The following is a 14,943-nucleotide window of genomic DNA, read 5'->3' on the forward strand; positions in this document are numbered from 1 at the left end:
TAAACGAGTAAGATACGTATTAGACATACCGGTCCATCAAAAATATAAATATAGAGAATATAGAGAATAGAGAATAGAGTTTCTAAAAGCTTCGTTTCAGATCAAGGCTGGCTTAATACAGTTGATTTGAAGCTGATACGGGCATATTAGAGGCAGCTTCGTAAATTTCGAGAACTCGACACCACCAAAGGAGTGCGCGCAATCTGCGCGCTGCTTGTCACTTTTCCATGTGGTCGGTGCAAGAGCCACGGGATCTCTTAGAACTGCCCGTAATGCTGCTGGCACTGCTTTTCCTTCTCTTCCTGCCGGAGGACTTGGAGCTGTCCGCGCTTGTAGTCTTGAGCCCCTTATGTTTAGTTTTCCTCACCAGGGTCCGCTTCATGTGGTCCACGGACAGTCTGGTGGATTCCGAAGCTAGCCTGGTCACAATTTTCGCATCCTCCACCACCGTCGTGCGTGGCAGGGCACGGATGACGCGCAGACAGGCGAACATGAACAGTCCGGTCACGGCAAAGAGCACGTCTTCGTGTCCGTTCGGCTTCAGTATGAAAGTCAAGGACGCGAACGTGGCCGCAACGCGTCCACTGGCGAACGCCCAGCAAATTGCGCCACCCCGTACGGCAGACGGGAACAGCTCCAGCACGTACGTGTGACAGTGGATGAAAATCACAGTTGACGTGCCCGTGGATAACACGAGCAAGACCTTGGTGACGGTGCCGAGTCTGGCGCCGGCGGCGATACTCAGCGCGGATTGGATAATGCCCGTCAGCACGAAGCAACTGGTGAGTACCGTAATAAGGGCGACACCGGTCACCAGGAAGTGCATCGCCGCGTACGTCAACAGCGTGACGACCACCGTGAGACCCGGGATCCAGAATTCCCCCAAACGCGCCGTCGAAAAAGTGCTGACGTGAAAGACGAACGATATGCAGAAGCAGACAAAGAACATGGCCAACGCTCGACGTCGGAGGGAGTTACAGTCGATCAAGTCGTCTTTTTCTGCGCCTTCCTGACCTTTGCGTTTCTCGACCTGTTCCCTGAGTTTTTGCACGAGACAGGCGGTGGTCGCAAGCGGGAAGTTGTTTGTCTTGGCAGCATGCATCATGACTGCTTCTGCCGCGTTCAGCCTTTCTTTCGCGACAAGCCAGCGAGGTGACTCTCGTGCTGCAGACAAAGCAGGGAGCAGGAAAGCCGTCGGAGCGAGGAAGATGACCTGCTTCAGGCGCCAGTCGACGACCACAAATTTGACGATCGCTTTCCAAATCTGGCCTATCGCCGCACTGACAACGGCTAGGAACAGGACCTGGTGTGTCCTGTGCGTGTGCGTCATCACCTCGAATGGGATTAGGAAGGCGAAAATTGTGTATGCGGCGGCGCTGCCCCCGCTAAGGAAACGTGCCACAGCGTAACTGACGTAACTTGTCGCCACAAATGTGCACACCGTGCAGGTCACCGTCGCAACAGCGGAGCCCACGAGCATGGCTCTCCTGCCGACGTAGTCCACGATGGCTCCGAGCAGGGTAAGCGAAACGACAGAACCGGTATTCTGCAGGGTGACAAGGGCTGCCGGCAGCAAACGTCGGTGGCACACCATGTTCCAATAACTCACCGCACTGGTCTCGGCCGTCCGAACGTCGTAGTCCCACTCTTCACAGGGCGCATCGCTTGTGTCGTTGAGCTCACGCTTGCCGAGGAAGCATCTGCTGTACCACCAGCCGGCCTCGGCCTGTCCAGCGCCAATCCTCCCATCTTCAGTGGAACTGCTGGGTTGAACGGGAGGCTTGCAGCGTTCGTAGACGCGGCAGCGGCTGAAGCGTCCGTCGGCCTCTGTGGGTATCGCAGTATTCTTCCAATCGGCTGCCGAGATGTTGAAGCCGGCGAGCGGCTTGCACCAATGGTCGACGTCACCGGTGACGAGGGGCACCACGGCGGTTTGGCTATTAAGCGAGAAGACTCCCAGAAGTATCAGAAGGAGCGCCCTCTTCTGGAAGGGCCCGTGGCCGAAGGCTTCTTCGCAGTCAAACGATTCACTTGTTCGGAGATCAGCGCCGGCCAGTCGTTTCGGGAGCAAGAGGTCCATGGCCTGGTTGTAAGGTGCGGCACTTGGGGTTCAGAAGGCTTGAACGAACTATACCTGAAGACTTCAGATGAGAGCTTTCTGTACGGACCGAAGGAAGGAAGGCGTTTTTTTCTTCTTCTTGAGCGCGCGCTTTTGACTATGTCTCGTTGTCGCGTGCCCTTAGAAGGGGTCCTCTTCTTTCGTTACCCCTTATAAACAAAAAGTCGTTATAATGATTTAAACTTTGTTGTCCTGCGCTGTCACATTGAAAAATGTATATATTGATGACTGCAGCACTCAGAAATGAATAATGAATCTCATCAATGTCTATGTTTTTGTCTTGCACAGTGCTTCGCAATCATGAAAGGGCTAGTCGTAAGCCCGTTGTAGGTAATCACCATGTAGGAAGGAAAGAAATAGAAGGGAGCACACCGCAACGCGATTGAATCCAAACTTGATGGCCTAACACCTGAGTGAGTGAGTGAGCGAAGAAACTTTATTGCAGGTCCGGCGAGGACGCTAACTCGTCGCGCACCCGGCTAGTCCCACGTCGGGACCGGCAGGGCTAGCCTACCGGCCCAGTCGCGGGTCGCCGGACGGCCAGGATTTGCTTTTCTAGAGCGGGGCTACGCAGAAGCGAGTCCCACTCCTTCAGATGAACTTGGGGTATGTCGACCCGCACTCCCAGAGCATGTTAGGTAGAGTGGAGGTCTGACCGCAGGACGGGCAGGCGTCGTCGCGATACACGTCCGGGTAAGCCTCGTGGAAAACGGACAGACACGGATACGGGCTGGTCTGCAGAAGTCTAAGCGAAACGGCTTGCGCCCTATTCAACTTGGGGTGAGAGGGTGGAAAGACCCTTCTATACATGTAGAAGAATTTAATAATCTCGTGAGTAGCGGGAGCGTTCCTGTGGCCGTAGGGAGGAGGGGAGTAGGTGCTTCTTGCAGAGGAAACGCGGTCGGTGTGGTCACGCGCAACCTCGTGAGCAGGCTCATTGAGGTTCGGGGGAGCACCCTCGACCGAGCCCACGTGAGCGGGAAACCAGTGGATTGAATGATGCGTGAGAGCACATCGACTCGAGCTGCTAAGAAGACGAGCAGCTTGCTTGGCGATGCAACCCTTCTGAAAAGCCCTAACTGCCGTTTTGGAGTCGCTACATATCTCGGTCCCACGACCGTCTAGCAGTGCGAGGGCGGTGGCGGCTTGCTCGGCGACTGCGGGGTCTGAAGTGCGAATGGAGACGCTATTTTAAATCTGGCCGCTGGAGTCGATGACAACGATAGCAAAGGTCTTCCCATCGCTATACTCCGCGGCGTCGACGAAGCCTGCTCTAATGTCTCGTTGCTTGATCTGTTTGAAAATGGCTGCTGCTCTGGCCTCGCGTCTGCCCTTGTTATGGACTAGATGGACGTTTTGTGGCACAGGGGCCACTGCGATCGTGTCCCGAATGCACCTAGGGATCGAGGTACTGACCATCGGGAATCCCGCAGGGTGGTAACCCAGCTCTTCGAGGATGTGTTTACCTGCCGCTGTGGTGCTGAGGCGAGTGAGTTGCGCGCGTTTTTGGGCTTCGGCAATCTCCTCGGCAGTGTTATGCACCCCCCCAGATTCAGGATATCCTCGGTATGGGTCCTGATGGGTAGCACGAGAGCCCTCTTGACCACTTTGCGGATGAGAGCGTTGAGCTTGTCTCGCTCCGCTCTATGCCAGTTGTGCATAGAAATTGTGTACGTAAAGTGACATAGTACGAAGGAATTGGTGAGCCTGAGGACATTGTTTTCCTTCATTCCTCGGTGCCGGTTTGCCATTCTGCGAACGAGGCGGAAAGCGTTGTCCGTCTTTGCGATTGTCTTGCGGAGAGCCGTTCCGTTCCCGCCGTTGAATTCGACAGACATGCCCAGGACCCGAATAACGTCGACCCTGAGTATACCTCCCCCCCCCGTCACAAGTGCAAAGACTGATGCTACTTTCGGAGACTGGTTTCCAATCTGTGGGTCTGGCTCCCTTCTCTTTTCTGGAAAGCAGAAGCTCCGACTTGGCGGGGGCGCATCGAAATCCCGTGGGGCGGAGATACTCCTCGATCATGTCGATCGCCTCCTGCATGGATTCTTCGACTCTGCCCTCGCAGCTTCCGGATCACCATAAGGTGATGACGTCGGCGTATATGGTGTGCTTGACGCTCTCTACGCGTGTCAACCTCTCGGAAAGACCAATCATACAGACTTTAAACAGTGTGGGTGAGATGACGGCTCCCTGAGGAGTGCCCGACCCTCTGAGGGGCACATCGTCGGAGCGAAAGTCCCCAATGCGAAGCTTGGCCTTCCTGCCCGTTAGAAAAGAGCTGATGCATCTATGGAGTCTGGAACCGAGACCCAGGTCTGAAATGGTCTTTACCATGAAGCTGTGGAGCACGTTGTCGAAAGCGTTCTCGAGGTCCAGACCGAGCAAAGCCTTGACGTCTCTGGACCGGCCATCCACAATCTGATGCTTTATTAGCTTCATTGCATCCTGCGTCGAGAGTCCGGTGCGGAAGCCGATCATGTTGTACGTCTAAACCTCGTTGTCTTCGAGGTACCCGTTGACCCTGTTGAGGACGACGCGCTCCATGACCTTGCCGACGCAGAAGGTTAGAGGAATCGGCCTGAGGTTCTGGATGTTCGGGGCTTTGCCGGGCCTGGGAATGAGCACCGTGCAGGCCATCTTCCATTCTGCAGGAACAACGCCGCTATTCCAGGACTCGTTGATTTTGTCGGTCAGAAAGACGATCGACGTGTCCTCGAGGTTTCTCAACATTCTGTTGGCGAGTTCGTCCGGACCCGGCGCAGACTTGCGGTTGAGCGCGAAGATGGCCTGTGTGACCTCAGCAACGGAGAAGTCTTCGTCGAGATCGGGGCGTGGAGGGCCTCGGTAGTCCGGGAGTTGGGTCGCCGGATCTCCGTCGCGACGGACGGGCAAGTACTTCTCTACGAGTTTTGAGACGAGGTTATCGACCGTGTGAGACCAGGTGGCTTTGTGATGGGCCCGGGCCAACGTATGCCTCTGATTTGACTTCGAGCCGCTTCGTCGAGAAGTGGCTTGAGCATACCCCAGGATTTGCTGTTGCGCATCTGTCCGTCAATGGATTCGCAGAGGTCGTCTCACTGCTGCTGGCATAGCGCTTTGCAGTGGTCATCGATAATTCTTGAGCTCCGAGACTTTTTTCGGAGTCTGTGATTGAGCCTTTCACCCTTCCATCGGCGGAGCAGGGCGTTTTTGGCCTCGACTAGGTGGGCAAGTCTGCTGTCCATCCGCTCGACATCGAGATCGGTCTCTACTTTCTTGGTAGCCGCGGCAGCGTCGTTCCGGACGCCTTCGCACCATTCTTCTAGAGTGGCGGGCGCCCTGCTCTGCCGAGTTTTTCGCGATTCTTGTGAATGGGTTCCTAATCGATGAACGTGAATTCTATGATCCTACTCTGAGACACCTTGAATGTGGTCTCGAGAATGTAGTGGTCGCTGCTGAACTCCGTGGCGGTGATCTCCCAGCGCACGTCCTCAACGTTCCTCATGAACGCGAGGTCGGGTGTCGAGTCCTGGGTGATGGAGTTGCCGATGCGCGTAGGAAAATTATTGTCAGTGACCAGAGTGAGGTCAATCTCGTTAGCGTCTTGCCACAGGTTGCGCCCCTTGGTCGTGTCGTAGACGTAACCCCAGATGCCGTACGGTGCGTTGAAGTCACCGACGACGACCAAGGGTCGAGAGCCGGCCATGTCGGTCGCTTTCTTGACGATGGTCTTGAACTGCTGGTGCGAGTCCCTGGGGTTGCTGTAGATATTGAGGACGAACACGTTGTTCCTGCGCTGATTCCGCTACGGTACGTGGAGCAGGATCTCACCCATGGCATATTCAATTCTACTGCTCGCCAGCTTGAGGTCGTGGGTGAGAAGAGTCAGCTTTTTATTATTCAAGGGGCAAATCCGTCGCCCCTCGGGCCGGCCGGACACGGTCCTGTATCCCTGGAGTGAGGCGGCGGAGGCTAATGCTTCCTAGAGAGCAATGACTTGAGGTTTGATAGCGAAAGGCCTGAAATACTGCTGCAGAGTGGCTTTTTTGTTAGAATACCCCCTGCAGTTCCATTGCCAAATGCGAAAACTCTTTGGACCTATCCATTATGGCGGACCGGACGGACTACCACCTAACGGGGCAGCTAGGGCTGTGCAAAGACTGGGAAGTCCTGTCGCCGCCTTGGTGGGATACTGAAGTCTAGCTTCTTTTAGCATGGCGGGAACGGTTAGCGGTTGTACGACGGAGGCGGATGAAGCCATTCGCGCCTCAATGGTGCCGATGCGATCAGCGAGAGCTCCGAGACCCCAGTTGGGGTCTCCGAGTGCAACCTGAAGTTGGCGAACGTTATCGGTGAGACAACTGACGCTAGCGGTGACCTGTTTGAGGCCATTGTCCAGCCCAGTGAGAGTTTGCTTATTCTCGCTGACTTCTGCGGACAACGCTCCCGATTCACCTGTTTGTTCTACAGCTTCGCTTCGTTTGGAGGACGTCGCAGTACCGTCTGACGGAGCTTAGATTGGAATTTCTGCGGCCCTGCCTGGCGCACCGTTATCCGACACATTCGGAACGAGTTTCCTGATCTCTGCCATTTTGATAACTAGCCTTTCGATCGTGCTTTTGAGGTCGTCGTTATCTTTGCCAAAGCGAATGACTTCCGCGTCCCTAGCTTGCTCTGGGTGCGAGTCGTTACGAGGTGCCTGAGCAGCTTCTATATGGGCACCGGGCTTGGGACGTGCCAGATCGGCCCAAACGAGGGTCGGCTGCTTCCCGCAACGTGTGGAGGCGGGCTGAGGTCCAGATGCTGGCTGGGTTCTGGAACCCGGGTGGCCCTTGCAAGCGTATCTGGATCTGTATCTAACTCGGTATCTTGACATCGACCTCGGGATCTTGACTCCTGGAGCGGCCACGAGACCTGGATCTCCGCCTGGACCGCTAGCGGCTGCAACCGTATTGGCGCTCCGGCGATGCTTGCCGGGCTTGATTCGCGCCCTCCATGGGAGGAAAATATTCGGCGTTGAGGGCGTGGGAGCGTTCCCCCCTTCTGCGCCTGACGCGATACGGCGTCTAAAATCGTCGTTTGCGCTCCTTTGCGGCGGTAAGGTGGTCGGTGGTAAGGTTGTAAGCTTGCATTTGGGATCGCACCTATGCTGAGCGTCGGGGTTCGCTTCTCCGCATCCTCTGCAGATGGCGTCGTTGGGCGAAGGGCAGATGTCGTAGCGTTGCCCGAGCTTGCCGCAGCTGTAACACACGTCCATTTGCTTGCGAAATAACGTGCACCTGACGATAGTGCCGCTGTACGAGACAAAATTTGGCACCTGGTACCCCTCGAACAGGACCACCATGGTGCCACTGTTCTTGATTCTGTTGGCGCCCAGCGCCGTCGGATTTCGCGGGTTGACGAGTTTTTTGTCGATCGCCGCAGGCCCGTCGGTAAGGGAGACGCGTCGGATAACGCCCAACAAGGGTAGGGGGGAGGCGGCCTCGTAAGCGTTCACCTCGAAACGTTGACCGGCGACGGAGATGCCCTCGATTCCGACGTAGCGTGCAGCGTTGTCCCTGTCTGGTGTGCTGATCACCATTATGTTTTATTGAAAGTTGGAACATGTGTCGGTGTCCTGCGACGCCAAATCGAGCGCGGCAGCCTGCCATATGGCGTCGGCGACTGCTGTAGGTCCGCACTTGCTGACACACAGGCCTCCCCTGGGCCGCACGACGACCTTTGCCTCTTCCTTGGGCATCGGAGGCATCCTGGCCCCTCGAATTATCTTGCTTTTAATGCCCGCGCGGTCGGCGCGACGCCGAACGTTGGAACCGGCGTTATGCTTAACGTCGGCCGCACTGGCATTAGCCGCGTTTCTCATTATCATTGACGAACGTCTAGCGGCAACGAGGTGCCACCCGGAGTCTTTAGTTAAATCCCCGGGGGATGAAAACTCCCCTTCAACCTCACACTCCATCACGAAGTCCATGGAAAACCCTCCGACGAGAAGAGGTGGGCGAGCGATGCCTCGCCTCACGAACCCTAACACGGTTAGGCTCAGCACACAGTCACGACGTAGTCGAAGGAAAAACGGCAAGAAATGTCACAAAAGTCCACCCACCCACAAAAGTCGGGTATCGGCGGGTTCCTGCTGACTTCACGGATCCGAAAATGTAGGAAGTTCAGGGGTACACACTCGAAAAACATCCGAAAATGTTGGCAAAAAGCAGGAGCCGTGTGAACCACGTCAGATGTGGCTCAAACCACATCTGACACATGATTACGCCACAAAGTACCTGGTTGCTTTTAGTGTTACTGCCTTGGACTCAGAGCCATGGCAGGGAAGCCGAACAAGCAAGCAGCGAATAAAAACTTGTGGCATAGTTACTGGGAACCAAACGTCTCAGCAAATCTTGACTCTTGCTCCGTGATATAAACGCAAAGGTTTTGTGTTCGCTTGCCAAAGCTGGTTGCGTGACGTAATGCTCCTTCCTATAGTTTTTCTTCCTCCATCCTTTCTTCATTCGCTATGTGGCTCCAGAATGAGAAATGTAGGTGCACAGACAGGTTATCCATACCTTGCACAGGGGTAAGGAATATGGGTATATAGTCATCAGGAGTAGGAAATATGTGAAAATACAAAAAAGGAAATAATGAGCAATATAAGACTATCTGTCACAGTTCTTACGATCATCTATGATGCTCCATTGGACACACAGAAGAGATGTTATCCTTTATGACAAGATTTTCTGAGTAGATTTTTTGGAGAGCCGAGCCACGAGAAGAAAGCCGTTTAAACCTTATTGGTCAGCGCATGCAAAGATGTTTAATGAAGTCGTAATCAAGGTCTGTTCGGGGAATTTTTTTGAAGAAATTCTTTGTCCGTGTGGTTAGAGACGCTTCAATTGGACGAAGGTCATCCTTGCTGCCGCTATCTGCATGTCATCATATGCTGCTTTTTTAGATATCAGGGTTTGGTCCGCATGGGTGCCACCACGTGACGTATTGACCTTAAACTTTGCGAACTTCCCCGCGATGGCGAAGTGATGACGTCAACGACACCAAAATTAAAGAGTTAGAAGCTATTCCTTCGGCCCGAACTTCGCCTGAATGCTTGTACCACAGGCGTTATCTCAGTTCCTGATAAAGAGTAGCCGACTGTCGGCTCGAAATGACTTGCCCTTTAAGTATTTAGTCCCGACTCGGAAAACAGAGTGATGACTATTTCCGAGCTTTTCAGAGGCTTCCCGAAAGACAGCCACGGTTTTGTTCCTTTTAGCCTGCGAAGTCAGCTTGCTAGGATAATCGTCGGCAGCGCTCCGTGGCACCTTTTCTTCACTGGGAACGTATTCCGTATTTGTTGCTAAGACTTACCATCCGAATGTCGCACATAAGCTTTGAGAGACGCCGTTGTGGACGGCTCTTGATTTTGACCTATCGGTTTCGTTAAGGTGCCTCAAATTATTTCCTAGTAAATTTTCCCATCCGAACTCATGGGCTACCGCAGCCGCTGCCAACCGACAAAGGATGTGATTAAGTATTAAGATAGAGACATGAACAAGTCGGTTTTCTAGCTTGACGCACAAGGCACGACAAAAGAATAGTGCAAACTGTTTCGTCATCCGGTAGCACGCTATGGCCGAAGCTGCTCACAATAGTACGTGACATTTACTGGCCAGCGGGTCAGTTACGCCTTTGGGTATGATACATTCCATGCAGGTCTCAGACTACTGGAACGTCATTGTTATCCAGGTACGGTAAAGAAGAGGACTATGTAAGATGATTGGGCTGTAATTCGTGGGATCTATCCGTTCTCCACATCGTCTGCCGTGCTTCCGTTCGACCTTTACAATGCAGCCGCAGTGTAGATTTGCATATATCGAAAACCAAAAAGCTTGCCCACATACCCAAAGGCAACGTGCACAACTCGTCACATTTACTTGCACTCGCAAGTTGAGCGAGTGTCAAGAATAAAACTAACGAATGTTGGCAGTTGGAGGAAGGTGACAGTCGGCACATGAGACAATTTGTTCGCATCCTTATCGCGCGAAGATCAGTATCAGCCGCTGAAGAATGGACCATGAAGTTCACCGTCTCTCGTGTGATAGAGGGCATGTCCCTAATTTCAGCACCGACTCACCATGTAACTGAGGACCAGGCATTTCGCTCATATTGGTAGTTGCCTGTTACTGTACAGTTGTCCTGCCCTAGCGTCGCCTACAAGACCCACGGTGCCTCTGTTCAATGCCTGCCGACATTCTCACCCGATGTAGCACATAAGGCTTCAGCTGAACTCCTTCCGCAGTCAACTTTTTTTATCCGGAAATTCGGTCACCCTATCAACGTTGAGTTTTTATCTTTAACCCGACAAATTTTGTTGTCCTGAGATGTGGAGCGGTTTCAATTTTGCCATGATGCCCGCATTTTTGTTGGTCTCCGTTCATAATTGTGGAGATTTTAAATGCGTGGGCACTTATGTGCCTCTTTACCTAACGAGGAAACCCGTCCGTCACTCCGTCGCTCCGTCCATCCGTCACGTAAGACGTTCGATTTCAAAACAGCGCCCGCAGCAGCGAATGAATTCGCCTTCGTGCTGCCTCTCGCTTCTACGCAAACTAAGCGACGAGAACGCAGCGCGAACGAAGCTATCAACACTCGGTGTACCGGGTCCCCATCACAGATCGCTTACAATAAGGGCCCACGCGGCCGCGCCATATGCAGCCGCCACCGAAGTACGGCAGAACACGGTTGATTATGGTCCCTGTCGCTGCAGCGCTGCCGTTTATAGTGTTTGGGTCAATATTCACGACATTGATAATGACACCAGGCTGCGTAGAGATGAGCAAGTTGCACAATGCCAACGCACACTTACCCCTGTATTAAGAAATGCATCTTAACTTGAAGCCCATGCTTGACTTGATTTTAATGACGCCTGTCGCGAACGCACCGTAAGAAAAGCAATGAGCATCTTTGGGGCGTTCGCAACAGGCGTCGTATATATCAAGTCAAGCATGGGTTTCAAGTCAAAATGCATTTCTGAATGCGGTAGTTAGACAACTCCAAGAGGGGTTTTTGCGTAAATTTTTTATAGGCGTTGTAACCATAGCAAGCCCCGGGACAGCGCTACTCAAAAATTCATTTTCCTGAGGCCTTCTGCAACCTTCTACCTTCTTTCTCTTCATCACCTTACTGAATCAACCATCGAGTCTAGCCTATTTTGACGGCCACACTCCCATGTAAGTCAATGATCCGACGGCTATGGGACTGAAGCCGTTTAAAGTCAAGTTTACCGGGGACACGACAGCAATTTTTTCCACTTTGAATTAAATTACTGCATTGAAGAGCGGAATTCCGAACCGTATCATTTTCAAAAATATCGTCGTTATTTGCTGGCAAGCAGTCGCGCGTTGTCATGCGTTTTTACGTCCTTTCGGGATTTCCTCACTGCGAGACTCAAATGGTCGACTGAGCCAGTATGATTTGTGTCTTCAGGAGTAACCTTAACCGGTTTCCAAAACGCTTATGCTCTATCCAGTTTTCCACAGACCTACAACACTGTTTTTTTTTTCAGCCTGTTCATTCTTTGTGCCATCAACAACTATACTGTGAAGGTGCTTCTTCTTTTACTACACTTTACTAATTCTGTTTAATTCTGTTTAATTTAATAATTCTGTAATAATTCTGTTTATTTCATAACGTGGTATTCTAGAAATATTTGTCGTATGTAATGCACACAGGGTACTAGGGCCTCGTCACATATAATGTTCTCACTTTTGGCGTGAGCACGCGCGTTTATGATGCAAATAAACATGCTAACTTGAACTAATTTCCTCAGCACTAAACACTGAATAAAAACGCTGTCGTTTTTTTCAACAACATCAACAAGGGCCGTAGTACTCAAGATTCTGACGCCTTCGTTTGCAGGCCTCCTTTTTTGCAGTGTGTGATCTTGTACCGTAGAAACGTCCTCCTGATGTCTACGATATGAAGTTGTTATCGCCGAGCACCTAAGATAAACTGTCATCACACAACTCCATGATGGGTTGGTGACAGGTGACCACGGCGTGTCATGCACGCGTATACGGCCAAGCTGATTCTTATGGCTTGGTACATGCTATTCTGTGCGTCGTTATGTCGCCTCATACGAACTCCGCCAGAACTTGAAAAAATCGTACATCTAAGCTGATCGTCTTCTTTAGTTTGTTGACATACAATGGGAGCGCATTCTGTAAGATATTTTTTAAATTCACATGGCCATTTCCCTGTGTTCATTTTCGCAACGTGTGTCTCTTGTCTGTGTGGTCGCCAAATACGGCCAATGGTAAGCTACCACTCAAGCCTCCGCGGTTACCCGCGCTGCTGATGTCGCAGGTTATCCTAAACACGGCGCGCATGTTCAACGTGGCGATGCTCGACTATCGCGGACTGAGCTCGCGGCTATCCCTCCAATGCCATCGCAGAGACTGCTCACTTGTGCTAGACACAACGCAAAGAGGCAGCGGCCTTAATGAAGTCCCAGTCATTCACCTGTCCACATGCTGTCGATGTACATTTTCGCTGATCACTGGGATAGGAACGTGGCCCGGTCTTTGGTGACATTCGCGTGTAACTCCTGGTTTCACCGCTTGTTAGTCATCAATTTTTCTTTTGTCGACAGGAACATACGACTTTTCCTCCGAATATACTTGCGGCTTTAGATGCGACCTCTGATAGGACATTAGGTGCTCGTGGCGGCGTTGCCCTGAGTGATCGCGCAAAGGGACTCGCTTGTGTCCACTTCCGCCTAATAGCAGTACCAAAAATCTTTATGCGACAGTCACGATCGCCCGCTCATCTCCAGAACTGTTTTGCTTGCCAGTTGTCTTCGTTGCGCCCTTCTCCGTGTTGTGATTCTGGGATATTACCATACGTAAGGGGCCTTATTGAGGCCTTACTATACGTTGATCCTTACATAGAACCAATACAGTACGCAACTTCCTTGTGTCTTCGTCGCTTAGCACCTTTCAATCGCAGACAACTAAAGATATTTCATCAAATAGATAGAAATCCAAATTTCAAGCTTATAGAGGGATGGGCAATGTCACACCCAGTTATCCGTCTGTTATTGCTTTTTTTGAACGCCTTTTTGCCAAAGTAAATGGTTCGAGTGTAACTTAGAGATTTTCTGATGTCATACGCGTAGTTCTTCCAGAAGCCTCCCGTTCGAGTAGCAACGGCACTTTTGCAGTATACTGAAGCAAGACAATATACAGCTCATAAGGAGTAAACTAGTAAGGGCTGTTAAAGATCCTCCGAAATAATACATAATAGCATCATTTAAAATCGTAAAGTTGGTGCGTCGGCAAAGGACTGATTTTAGGACGCCGACTAAAATACTATACCTAATGACTTATTTATAAGAACCATAATTTTGCTCAAATTATTCCCTCAGTTCCAACATGCATCAAATGCTCAAAAAATGGCAGTTCCTTGTGTCCCAGTTTCAACGCCAGTCTCTCCTGTGTAACGTTGGCGATGCTACATGTGCTCGTAGACTTTTTTATGACAGCAGAAACTGCAGAAAACGGGCTAGACATAAAATATTGTGCAAACTGCATTGATTCTTGCCGGACTTCAAACACACTGATCGCCGCAGTGATTTAGAGTGGCAACAGTTTAGTTGCTAAATGCTTGGTTGACCGTGCCCGTCCGCTTATTACGTTGGGCCAACGACAACTGTTGTCGTCAGGCCGCCGCCTCTTTCTGAGCTTCACCATGGCCGGAGTGCACAGGACGCTTTCTTCACAAGCAGCGCCACTGGGACTGGAACCCATGCCACTGACGCAATGTGCAATTGTGAACTCGGGAGGCTGACCACTAAGCTACCATCTCCCCACGCCACCTTTGATTTACCTGCCTTCCTGGTTCATGTTTTCGTCTCAGACGCAGACAAGTAAAAATAAAAGATTGCTAAACATTGCGCAACTGAGCGGCTGACTGACACTTGTCATTCAATTGGTTAGGCTACTCCCATCGGAGCGGATGCAAGCTTGTGGCTGCGCGCAGATCGCCGCCGCAGCTTTATTGGAAATTTGCTTTCACTTAGTCTTTTCGGTTAAAAGGGAATGGCTGGTCAAAAAAGAGATATACTGTTTCATTTTTTCTTGTTTTCTCGCTTTAAGGCGAAAACACTCATGCATAACGTTAAAGTAGCCACAGCCTCGACATCGGCGACTTAAACGCTCATTTACACATATAGCGAATTAAAAAAAATGGCACGAGGGTACCATATATGGAGGTCATGTCATTGCGAATACAGACCGACTCCACGTGTCGAAGAAAAGGCCCCACACTGCCGATACACGCCGCAAGTTACTGAATGATGGTTACACAAAATATGAAGGTTCTACAGTTCTCGCAACTATCTACACTGACCGCAAGACAAGTGCTCCATGACACACAATGAAACGGAAACAGAGCATGGTGCACCAAGATTACATGATGTTCAAATAATAAGAAGTAGGATTTCACCAAACGAAAAAAAATTATAAGCCTTGGCCGACTAGCTGAAAACACAGTTATATCAAACTCTATATGCACTTGAACAAAACAAAATTATTCTAACCAGATGTGGGCAGCATGCGAAGATTAAAATCTATGCGTGCATTTCGCATTTCTTAACATGCATTGTACAAAAAAGAAAGGAACATTCGTACGGCTTCCTTTACTTAATGCCCTCCTCCATTTCGGCATCTGCCACGGTTGCTGGGTGAATCGGTGCCTTGCCGCACACTGCAGAGTTGTTATAAACATGCAGTCCCTGTAAGGGTCACTCATGTTCGAAGTAAACCATATATCACCACATAAGATATGTACTT

General features: G+C 51.2%; 1 protein-coding gene across 1 annotated transcript; it reads right to left on the bottom strand.

Annotated features, from left to right (window-relative positions):
• Positions 1-217: 217 nt before the first annotated feature.
• LOC142563281 (solute carrier family 22 member 7-like) lies at positions 218-2,080 on the bottom strand. The gene has a single exon (XM_075673835.1). The coding sequence runs from the start codon at positions 2,078-2,080 to the stop codon at positions 218-220; it is 1,863 nt and encodes a 620-aa protein (XP_075529950.1).
• Between the last annotated feature and the right edge of the window lie 12,863 nt (positions 2,081-14,943).

The sequence above is a fragment of the Dermacentor variabilis genome, chromosome 11 (genome assembly GCF_050947875.1).
Source record: "Dermacentor variabilis isolate Ectoservices chromosome 11, ASM5094787v1, whole genome shotgun sequence".
Classification (NCBI taxonomy): Eukaryota; Metazoa; Arthropoda; class Arachnida; order Ixodida; family Ixodidae; genus Dermacentor; species Dermacentor variabilis.